The sequence below is a fragment of the Biomphalaria glabrata genome, chromosome 3 (genome assembly GCF_947242115.1).
Source record: "Biomphalaria glabrata chromosome 3, xgBioGlab47.1, whole genome shotgun sequence".
NCBI classification, from domain to species: domain Eukaryota; kingdom Metazoa; phylum Mollusca; class Gastropoda; family Planorbidae; genus Biomphalaria; species Biomphalaria glabrata.
Genome location: NC_074713.1, coordinates 10,834,930 through 10,847,124, shown reverse-complemented (window position 1 = coordinate 10,847,124; position 12,195 = coordinate 10,834,930). Strand labels below are relative to the sequence as shown.

At 34.4% G+C, this 12,195-nt stretch overlaps 1 protein-coding gene across 1 annotated transcript in view; it reads right to left on the bottom strand.

The window, feature by feature from the left end:
* The window catches only part of LOC106071149 (5'-3' exoribonuclease 2-like), a 58,225-nt gene that overhangs the window by 44,878 nt on the left and 1,152 nt on the right, over window positions 1–12,195 (bottom strand). The window contains exons 2-10 of the mRNA XM_056023310.1: window positions 11,547–11,709; window positions 3,157–3,284; window positions 2,005–2,116; window positions 1,829–1,890; window positions 1,586–1,697; window positions 1,209–1,371; window positions 795–845; window positions 620–637; window positions 124–213 (exon numbers count right to left, since the gene is read on the bottom strand). Coding sequence (XP_055879285.1) covers window positions 124–213; window positions 620–637; window positions 795–845; window positions 1,209–1,371; window positions 1,586–1,697; window positions 1,829–1,890; window positions 2,005–2,116; window positions 3,157–3,284; window positions 11,547–11,621 — 811 coding nt within the window. The 5' untranslated portion in view covers window positions 11,622–11,709. The remainder of the gene's footprint in view (window positions 1–123; window positions 214–619; window positions 638–794; window positions 846–1,208; window positions 1,372–1,585; window positions 1,698–1,828; window positions 1,891–2,004; window positions 2,117–3,156; window positions 3,285–11,546; window positions 11,710–12,195) is intronic.

The window sequence follows — 12,195 nt, the reverse complement described above, 5'->3', positions numbered from 1 at the left end:
ATATTTCTTAGGAATACATCAAATTTTTATAACTTCAAAAACACAAGAGTTGATTGTTATTTTTTCCAACTCCCATTTTAATGAAATTAACTTTTTTTTTTGTTCTATGACATTTCTATTTACCCATTTGTCCACATAAATCACAAGGCCTGGGCTGGTTAGGTTTGAACTCTTCTCTGATTATTGTAAAGTTTGGTTCATGTGTGGCTAGACCTGTAGGATACAAAATTCAATGCACACCATTTCTAAACATGTATAAATGAGTGATGAAAAAGGACAAAAGTAAAATATACACAATTCTTTGACCTTCTTCGTGTGGTTATGGTTTCAGGTGGGGTCACACAAGGATGGTATCTAATAATAATCAAATGCTAAAAGAGAATGAGAATGCATTTATTAGGTTAGCAAGGTGAAGGCTGTTTGGCCAACTGATATACATAATCTTATGATTTATATAAATTGTTTAGTCAACCAAACATTTGACCTGATCACATATAACGTGTGAATCTTTTTAAAACAATTGTTTATTAACTATCAAATGCTACTAAATTGTGAAAACAATATTCTAAGTCTAAATTGCGCCCGACCTATTTATAAACAAAAGCATAAAACCACTTACCTAACATAATAAGATCAGCTGAAATTGAAACAAAAAAAATATTTGAAATACATTCTTAACATTCAATGATACTTTCAAATATATCTTATTATACCATATAAGTAATAATGTTGAAACTAAACTTAAAACTGATTAGAGTGATCTTTAATTTAAAAATTTAAAAGAAAGTCCTCACCGTCTGCTCCACACAGACAGTGATGCGTGTTGGGATCATGGTCTGGCTGGGCTGTAACATAGGAGAAACATTGGACAGTCAATTACCATAAACATAATAAGTTGGTAACTAAGCTTTGACTTACATCTAAAAACTAAATCGTTAAAGCTAGGAGTGAAAAAAAAAATCACAAGTAAAATGTATTGCGAAGTAACTAAACATTCATAACCCCAGCTTAAGAGTTTAGACTTCAGGAACAGCTTTGGCACAAAGTAACATAAACTCAATAATAGAAAGAAAAAAATTATTGCAACAATTTACATGTAGAAAGAAAAAGAGAAAAATAGAAGCAAGAATACTATAACATAGTCATTAATATATATAATGAACTAAATTCAAACATGCAAGTTGACCAAATAAGTATTATAATGTTACCTCTCTGTCTTCGGATGAAATCCATAATTTTGTGCTCTCCTTCACCTGGGACATTGGCGTCTGAAAGAATAACTTGGATTTTGGCCCATCCTGGCTGATTATTGATTCGATCGTGAATGTAGTATCTCAAACACTCAGCTAATTTGAACATAAATGGTGTGCCCTGGAAACACAATACACAGTGTTTTATAGAAGAATCTGAATAAATAATGCCACAATGAAATATGCTGAATGAGAATTGAATTGTTATATCTTTACAAACAAATCATCATTAACAACTAGTTTGTAATAACAAGGAAATTTAAATATTTTTTATTGAAGCAAAATTTGTAGTATCAACAAGGTAAACGGCCTGCTTATTGTAAGCCATTACTTACTGGTGTAATGCAGTTACTATCAAAGTGTTCTTCCTTTGGTTTCTCTGCAGGTAAAAACATGCCTTTACTTTTCACTTCATCTCTGATCCGCGCCATGTCCATGAGTTTTTCACTGGGAGAAAATAAAAGATATGCACACAAAAAAAAAAAAATCCCCTCCAATCAAAAAACTTGAGGTGGTTGATAAATGAAAATTGAAATTGGACAAACACGATGAAAACATTTCTTAACATGAAAACTTACTATGTTTCTTTAGATGCTCTAAAACGCCTAGATCTTTGTTGGTTCATTTTAGCTCGGGGAGCCTGTGATAAAAATAAGACAATGAAATACCTTCTATACTAACACCGATTGTTATATAAACTACAGAGCTTATGAAAAGTAGAATGTGATTTTTAAAAGTGAAGCAATATACTCACAACGCCATCAATAGCCATGTAGAGGACACGTCTGGGTCTCACAATGGAGAAAATTCTGTCAATGAACTCAAAAATCAACAGCATCATCTCATCTTCATTTTTGGGAGCTGGTCTGAATGTAAGAAAATGTAATAGATCATGTTTACAAACAAACTAAAAATGTTCGTCACAAGACAAACATTCTCTTATCCCCCTATGTCAACTTTTCTTTGATCACACTGTATTGGGAAGTTCAGCAGTGATGTGACATTTTAAAATAGCATTGTCGATTCTTTAACTAACAACTAGATGTGTGGTGCGAGCGAATGGAATGAATTGGAAATTCTAAATTTATTCTAAGACAGTGACAAATTCAGTGCTTGTAATCACAAGTATACAATATAAACGAGACAGAGGCCCTGAGATGTGTTGTGGTATAGTAACACCATCATTTAATTTGGAGACACTTCAGGCTAGAAGACTAAAAAGTAAAATAGCAATGATACATATAATCTAAAACCATAAATACAAAAAATATAATAACAGAACACATTAAAATGCAGTGCAAGACACAAAGATAAAGGCACATTTTGTATTCAATATTCTAGGACTTATTCATACAAGTGTTCCTTCTTGTTTATTGACATTAATTTAATCATTAAAGCTTGAAATTTGTTGCCTGAATCAGCCAGGAAAACCAATGACTTAGCAGAGATTAAGACTCTAATTAACATGCATAAATGAATCCTCAAAATGTTAAGACCTACAAAATGTTTTACTTATTTAAATCTATTTTTTTTAAATTCTAAATCCCATGTTTATGTTTTTAACAAAAAAAAAATATAATAATAATAAACTCCACAATTAGAAATGCAATAATTTACTTATATATATACTTTTTCTTTTTTTATGTCAAAATGAACAACTTAGCAAGGTAACAATGATGAGTAGATAACTCATGTCAAAATGGCTGCTTTATACAACTTTAATCTGGATTTTTGTCACTTTAATTTTAAAACTTATAAATCTCTGATGCACCTTAAACAAAGAAATCTAAATATTTATTATACAAAATTATCAAGCCTTCAGAATTTTACAATTCGAAAGATTTCTTAAAATGTAAAAAGTCCAGGTTTTAAGATAATATGAGTAAGCTGATGAAAACGGACTCACCTGTCTTCTGGGTGACAACAGGGGTGAATGATTCCATTCATATCTAAATACAAGTTATCAAACTCAATATCATTAGGGTTGGGTTTACTTGTATCCACCGGTACCCGGACTCCATTGATTTCTTTGGGCTAAAACACAAAGAAAGAAGAAAAAAAAAACTTTATTTAAAGAGCAGACCTTTGATGCTTAAGAGAAAATTTCTAAGGGAGAGAAAAACAAAACCCTAACTAATAATTTTTTTTAACTCAATCTCCAACCAAATCTTCAAAACTCAAATAAAATCACAGATGAATGAAAAGTAATATTAATATTACACTATTAGCAGCCCTAAATTATAATTTCAACATACAAAATAAAATCCAACATTTAGCTCTGGCCTATAAGTATATAATATGTATCATTTGAAGGGAATGTTATATTGTACACCAAAGACTTGCTATTATTGTAACAGAAATGTAACAATTTACTAGTTCTTAACAAGTTCTAAGTGACATTATTACAAAAGAGATTTAGTTATTTTCTGTAAACTGTAATCTCATCTGTCCCTTGTCTTTCATAGTAGGGGTGATGTGACCAAAGTCACCCACTTTTCTCAATCAGCAGCTGTTCTTAACAGGATATAAAGAGATAGGCCAGTCCATTCTTTTACATTATCCAGCCATCTTTTCTTTGGATGAGCCTTTCTTCATTCTCTTCCCACTGCACCTTGAAAGATGACTTGACAGTGAGTCATGTCTTACAGCTCATTGCAGTATTGAGGAGTTCCTCCTTTTTGCTGATGTTATTATTCCGATTTTCCAGAGTTTGCTCAAGGCAGCACAAGCTTAAACAGGTTTTTATCTCTTTATTGATCCTTCATCTCTACCCATGTTTAAATGTTTGGCTATCAACCAAATATAACATCTCATACTATCACTACCACAAACTAATGTTTGTTGCTTTTATCAGCACTGATTTCCATGCCAACTGCTCTAGCTGCAGCATCCAGTTTTGAAGTAAGATCTTGTACTGTAATAGTAATCAGAATAATTGTCCCTAAACTAATAGTTGTAATAGTTTGGAATCTTAAGGTTTTGAAAAACTTTACATTCCAATTTCCAAATTTACTGAAGATAAGAAGAATTTTTTTTTTTTGTAATCCTATAGTTTTGTTATTGAATAAAAACTAAATGACACCTAATTTTCAAGAAAACCTTGAAATTCAAATTCTTCATTTATACAAACACTGAAAAAAAAAAAAAACTTAACAAACCCTCAAATTTAGGGTAAGCCTGGCTAAAATGTACTTTAAATTCTTTTTACAATTAAAGTTTAAAGCATATGGTTAATGAGGGTGTCATGTGGCCTGCACAACGACCAACTGCCTTTACTTTTCCCCAACTAATGTCAGGCACACATTAGAGCTGGGTGGACTCAGTGGCACCCGAAAATCCCAAAATTAAAAATCCCAGTCTTCAAACCCGGAAACTCCGGTTCAGAAGCCAAGCAATTTACTACTCAGCCACAGAACCTCCATATATATATATATATAATAATATATAGATCTAAATCTTGAATCGCACCACCGTTGTAGAACAAACATGTCTCTATATAGTACACATTTAACTATTCAGTATATTCGTTTGCACCAAATTTGGAACACTATGCAGGTTACAACTTGGTTTGCTTAGTTATAAGAAACACTCCACTCATCCTTAATCTTCGGAATCAAAGACATTGCCAGGCATTATTACTATTATTTTTAAGTCATTGGCTATGATGATGAGATGTAAATATGATAATAATTATTTATTTTTACTAGTAATGTAAGTAACATGGTAAAACTTCCCATCGAAGGACCCTTTTAAAGAATGTTGCGCAAGTGGCAGCGCCACACTGTCTTATCGCTACAGTAATCAGGGCACATGGTTACTACCGGCTTGACGGTGTCGGTAATATCATGTAATAGTTTGTGATAGATATAGTCATTCTTTCACATTCTGGACTTGGAACCAGACAACGGCGGAGTTACCTGCATTTTAACTTAAATGTAACTGTTTTTTTTACTATTTACAGCCGGTAGCAAATATATATAGATGCTATACAATACAAAGTCCATTGCTAATGATTGCTGTATTAATGTAAATGAAATGAGTTGAGGTTTTACGGCAATGCATCAACCCTGGGCCTAAATCTCTGCAAACCTAAAAATATACAAAATACACATTTTTTGTTTACTAAAAATGCATATTAAGTAATTATTATTATATTTAAAGAGGCAAAATAAGATAACATCCTTCTTCAAAAATATGGCATTTAATCTTTAGATATTAATATATTTTTTAAACCCGCGCTGTGCTTATTATTATCCTGTTAACATGATTCAATCTCTGAGAGTCATACTTTGTTTTAAAAAAAAAAAAACGAGGGCAGAAAAAATGTATTTTGATATATAGATCTAAATACATATTTAAAATTTTTAAAAAAAAACACTCGCTTAGGTTTTTTTCTAGCAAAGAGACATATAATTAATAATATATTAATTAAAATTCCCCTATTAAAGACATTAAATACAATCTAGACGTTAATATTATTCGAATAATAATTTGTAGAAAAATTCTAGATCTATATTACATATATCTAAGATTCACTTAAAGAGGAGAGGGAGAGAGAAACAGTGACTGGGCACGCTCTGCAAGTAGAGCGCACACTCGCAGTTGAGGCCATGTCAGTACGTCATCATACGTGCGGATAGACAGCTGCCAAATAATTGACCTGAAAAACTAGGGGCCTTCGATGGGAAGTTTTACCAGTAATATATTATGACATGTGACTTTTGATGCTGTACCTAGATATATTCTAGTTTTAATTTATAGAGTGCTGCTAACAAACATATTATTATTATTATAATGTAGGCTCACTCAAGGTGATATGATACCCCATCCAAAGCATTACATACACATAAACATGAGAGTTAAAAGCCTTGTAATGCTGGAGACAGTGAAGCCTGGATGGCTCATTGGCTGCCTTGTTGACGTGGTCGTGGTAAATCTTAATTTTTGAGCAAATGTCCAAAACTTCTATCTATATATAATTCTCTTCTTCCCTCAAGAGTTTAAACAAGAAGTAAAGGAAAGATCACTCTCTTATTTCTGCGGATAGTCCACGAGAAAACACAAGAGTAGTGTTCACACTACAGATGACTGGCTGCGCGCTAGACTGTAATTTAAAAATTTATCAAACCCTGCCCGCTCCCATCCCCCTTTGTCCTGTGGAAGGTTTGGACTAGGAAGTAAACTATCTTTAACTCTGACGGAACATTCGAAACATTGTAAAACATTTTACAAACACAAAACAGCAGCGCTGGACTTAACCATTGTGACCAAGAAGTCATGGAAAGAGATTTTAATTAAGTAATCTACTATGTATATATAATATATGTAAATAGCAGGGCCGTACTTAACCATTGTGGGGCCTTATGCGAAACGGATTTCGCAGGGCCAAGTTTGGGTAGGGAATAGGACAATAGGTGAAATTTAAGAGTTTGTATTACAAAGTAAAGTCGTCTATGCATTTTATCCATTCTTAACTACGTACAGAATTACTTTACGAACCTTGCATGTAGCAAAGTCATAGAGTATATCATAATAATTCTGTTTCCTACATAGATCACGCTCAATAGCAAGAATTACCAAATGTTTCAATCTATTTTTAAGAATTGTTGACCTGAAGTAATTCTTCATTTGTTTGAGGCGCGAGAAGCTTCTTTCACCAGATTCCACAATTACCGGTATTGAATAATGCCGTTTTTTTTTTCATCACGTGTAGGATTGGCATTTTCCATTTTGAATGACACCAAAAAATGACAATTTTTTGTCATTATGGCCCTGCAAAATAGCAGTGTATGCTACGCCGCCGGTCGACAAGTTTAGTTTAATTTAAACTTAGACAAATAAGACTATAATTAGAATATTATATATTATAATTATACTCTATCTACTATAGGTCTATATAGAAAATTATAGATCTAATATATTTTTATACATATAAAAATCTAGACTATAACTTATATTTTATAAGACAATGAATAATAATAATCTTATAATCTGATTTAATAAGTCAAGAATATTCAATCCAAAAAAGTATCTAGATCTATAGTAGATTCTTATACCTGAACACCGACTTACGGGAACTAGGTCAAATTTTTATTTTATTTTTTTTATTTGGTGACGGTTTAACTTACAAAAAAACTGAAAGCAGATTCTTATTCTGCAACTAAAGGACCATAAAAATAGCTGTATTCCTTTGTATTACCACTCATAGTCAAGATTTTATTTTAAAATAAAGTGGGTCACTTCATGCTCCTATATTGAACGCAGTTTTTGGGCTTTCTCCTCAATTGGACAGTGAGCACCGTCATTGTACACCACTATGTAATTGCTAATAAATTATATCTGTGTTACTTAATTTTTTTTAGATTGTATTAAAAGAAGTAGATTCACTTTTGCAATATGTATTTATAGTCTATTTCCTCATATACTCTCTCTCTCTGTCTCTCTCTCTCTCTAACTCTATAATATTATAGAATATAGATCTATATAGAATATATATATATATATATATATATATATATATATATTATATATATATATATATATATATATATATTATATATATATATATATATATATATATCGTTTATAGTTTATTATTTATTAAAAGGACATTGGAAATATACTGCTGACACGTAGCTACCAAAGCGCGGATTGTGATACTGATCATACTTTAGTGTCATGCCGGACAAGACTGCTGCCAACTAAGATCCACACTTCACAGGGAAAAAGAAAATCACGCCTGAATACTACTAGCACAAAAAATCCTGATCTTTGCACAGAATTTGAGAACAAATTAGAGGAAGCTTTTAAAAACTTCTCTGTGACTGAGGTAGAAAAAAGCTGGACGTTTATGCGTGATACAATCTACCAAACATCATCACTGGTCTTTGGAAACAAAACCAAGAAAAGCGAAGACTGGTTTGAAGCTAGTCTACCAGAAATGGAAACTGCCACTACGAACAAGAGAGCAGCCATGCTAATCTACAAGAAGGATCCCACCCCAAGCAACTTAAAAAGGCTCAGAGCTGCACGTAACAATGCCCAAAGAGTAGCGAGACAATGTGCTAACAAATACTGGCAGGAGCTATGCGAAGATATTCAATCTTGTGCCGACTGTGGTAACATAAGAGGACTATATGAGGGCATGAGAAAAGCCTTTGGACCTCACACCAGCAAGTGTGCTCCGCTCAAGTCAAAAGATGGCTCAATCATCAGCGATCGTGCGCTGCAAATGGAACGATGGGTAGAACACTATGCAGAACTCTACCAGATTGAAAACGCCATCTCACCCAATGCTGTTTCCAACTTCCCATCACTTCCAGTTTTGACGGAATTAGACGAAACGCCCTCAGTAAAGGAGCTGAGCATTGCCATTGACATGCTTGCACATGGGAAAACACCCGGAGGAGATGGCATTCCTGCTGAAGTAATTCAGGCTGGAAAACATGCCCTAATCAAACCACTCCATGAACTGCTAAGCTTGTGCTGGGAACAAGGAATGGTCCCCCAGGAATTGAAAGACTCCAACATTGTTACAATTTATAAAAATAAAGGCGACCGCTCTGATTGTAACAATTACAGAGGTATCTCACTGCTTAGCATAGTCGGAAAGGCTTTTGCTAGAGTGTTACTAAAGCGATTACAGATCCTGGCAGATCGTGTTTATCCAGAGTCGCAGTGTGGCTTTAGGGCAGGAAGATCTACAACAGATATGATTTTCTCTCTGCGGCAGCTACAGGAGAAGAGCAGAGAACAAAAGCAGCCCCTCTTCATAGCTTTTATTGATTTGACCAAGGCCTTTGACCTTGTTAGCAGAAGCGGTCTGTTTGCTGTACTAGAGAGAATCGGCTGTCCAAATAAGTTAAGAAAACTAGTGTCAGCTTTTCACGAAAATATGCAGGGCACCGTTCAGTTTGAAAGTTCTTCCTCCAGGCCATTCTCCATTAAGAGCGGTGTAAAACAAGGATGTGTACTGGCCCCTACACTATTTGGCATCTTCTTCTCAGTCGTACTATCCAGTGCTTTTAAATCCCTGGAAGACGGAATATACATCCATAGCAGATCCGATGGAAGGCTCTTTAACCTGGCACGTCTTAAAGCCAAAACGAAAAGGCGTCGTATCTTGATAAGGGAGCTGCTGTTTGCCGATGACGCGGCACTCGTATCTCACTCACAAGGAGGTCTACAGAAGCTAGTGAACGCCTTAGCAGCTGCTTGTCAAGAGTTTAGCCTTACTATAAGTCTCTCCAAGACTGAAATCCTGGCACAAGACGTTGCAGAAATACCTATAATACAAATTGGGAACCACACCCTTTCAGTGGTGCAGGAATTTACCTACTTGGGTTCAACAATTGTCAGTAACCTAGACTTAGACATCGAGCTGACAAAAAGGATAGGAAAAGCTACCACAGCATTGGCAAAACTCTCCAAGCGCGTCTGGGAAAATGGTAAATTGACCACAGCGACCAAAATCCTAGTCTACAACGCCTGTGTTGTGAGCACTCTCCTTTATGGCAGTGAAAGCTGGTCAACATACATGTACCAAGAGCACAGATTGAATAGTTTCCACTTGCGCTGCCTGAGACGCATAATGGGCATCTCTTGGAGGGACCATGTCTCCAATCAGGAAGTTTTGAGACTGGCCAATATGAACAGCATGTATGCTCTCCTGACACAAAGGAGATTACGCTGGCTCGGACATGTCACCCGCATGCCAGATGGTAGAATCCCGAAAGATATCTTATATGCTGAGCTTGTGGAAGGAGTCAGACCCAAGGGCCGCCCAAGACTAACATATAGAGATGTCTGCAAGCGAGACATGAGAGCCTCAGGCATTAGTGAAAGTATGTGGGAAAACATAGCCAAAGACCGGAGTGCATGGAGACAGACTGTGCGTGCTGGGACAACCCTTGCTGAGAACAAAAGAAATGAAGCGGCTTTAATCAAGAGGGAAAAAAAGAAAGCTGCCCTGTCTGCTAGCCCTAAATCAGAGGCATACAAATGTACGAATTGTGGCAAAGTCTGCCGTTCTAGAATCGGCTTGATTAGCCACACCAGATTCTGCCCCGTCTCAAGATTAAGCCAAAACCAGTGACTCACTTGGGCGCATCCATTGCCTTTCGAGACAAAAGGAGCCATATATAGTTTATTATTTATATACCTATGTCACGTAATCTATGTGTAGAAACAGACAGAAATAAATCTATATAGATTATATATCGATAAATTAATTATTATAATTTAATAAATAAGATATTTTCAACTAGGCTACATTGGCTACATGTATTTCCTCTGTCTTTCTTTTAATTGCCATCCAAGGACCCTCTTCTTGTTTTCATAAGTTGGATGTTCGTTTTGTGACACATTAACACCCCCCTCCCTCCCATAGATGCTTATAATTCTTTTCATGACTCTCTCCCCCTTCCCTCCACTGCCTGTTGGATAGTTTGTGACACTACAAGCTGAGTGTATACTTCTCCTCACTGCCAGCTCATCTGGAGTGATCACCTGCAGTGGGCATGGTCTCTGGCTTCAAATTAGCAGCCCGCACTTTTTCTTTCATTCATAAATTATATATTATAGACATCTCGATCTAGGTCAAGCTTATTCATTGAAAAAATCATAGATTTATTAATCCCAATAATATTTCTTATTACGATTTTGCTGTGTCCAATGAAGGAGAATGAGCTGAATTCATTATTATTCGTTGTACACCCCCTTATTAAATTTTATTTAACAGCTAACGGTATAAATGTGATTGGAATGTCTTTCTAAAGATGTTTGGAAGCTTATTTTGATATGCCCATCAGCCTACGATCAAACAGGCTCATAATATAGCCTTCATCCCTTATATGGGTATGAATTGCCGGGGAAGGTTAAAACAACAGCTTTACATACATGGTTACCGAGAATCTAAAAAACTGCCATCTGCTTTGGAAAAACTGAACAAAAATTACTGGAACTTATCTAAAATTGGACATGCGCAGTCCCGAAACGTTGATTTTTGCTCCAAACATAAAAACAAATGAATTACAAACAAAAAAAGCGACCCGTTCATTGAAGGAGAATTTGATGGGGTGTCCAAAATATAAGAAGCTACTATAGATATTTTTATATCTAGATGATAGTATCAAGTTTATATAATGTTTCTAGAAGCTATCTACATTCTATAACTAGATCTAATTAAACGATCTAAGACTAGGATCTAGATTCTAACTCTAATGTAATTTAAAATCTTAGCAGATATCGATAAAAGGTTGCCTATCCTTGATCTAGAGATGTTACGGTAGAACTTACTTTTTCTTCTACACAATTTACGATTAATGATGTATATTTTCGACTTAACCATCGAAAAAATGCTGGAACTCCCATCTCCGGAATTCACACTCTTTAATTTTGTAATCCTTTTATATGAATTAGATTTAGAAACTTGTTTTGTTTATGTTTGACATAGAATCTATAGTAGATTCTTATATTAGGCACACCGTATTCGGGAACTAGGTCAAATTTTTATTTTATTTTTTTATTTGGTGACGGTTTAACTTACAAAAAAACTGAAAGCAGATTCTTATTCTGCAACTAAAGGACTATAAAAATAGCTGTGTTTCTTTGAATTACCACTCATAGTCAAGATTTTATTTTAAAATAAATCAGGTCACTTCATGCTCCTATAATAAACGCAGTTTTTGTGCTTTCTCCTTCAGCACACATCGAGCACCGTTAAGAAACACCACTATGTTATTGCTAATAAATTATATCTGTGTTAATTAAAAATTATTTAGATTGTATTAAAAGAAGTAGATTCACTTCTGCAATATGTATTTATAGTATATTGTCTCTCTATATATGCCTACCTATATAATCTATGTGTAGAAACAGACAAATAAATCTCTATAAATCATAGATCTATAAATTAATTATTATAATTTAATAAACATGATATTTT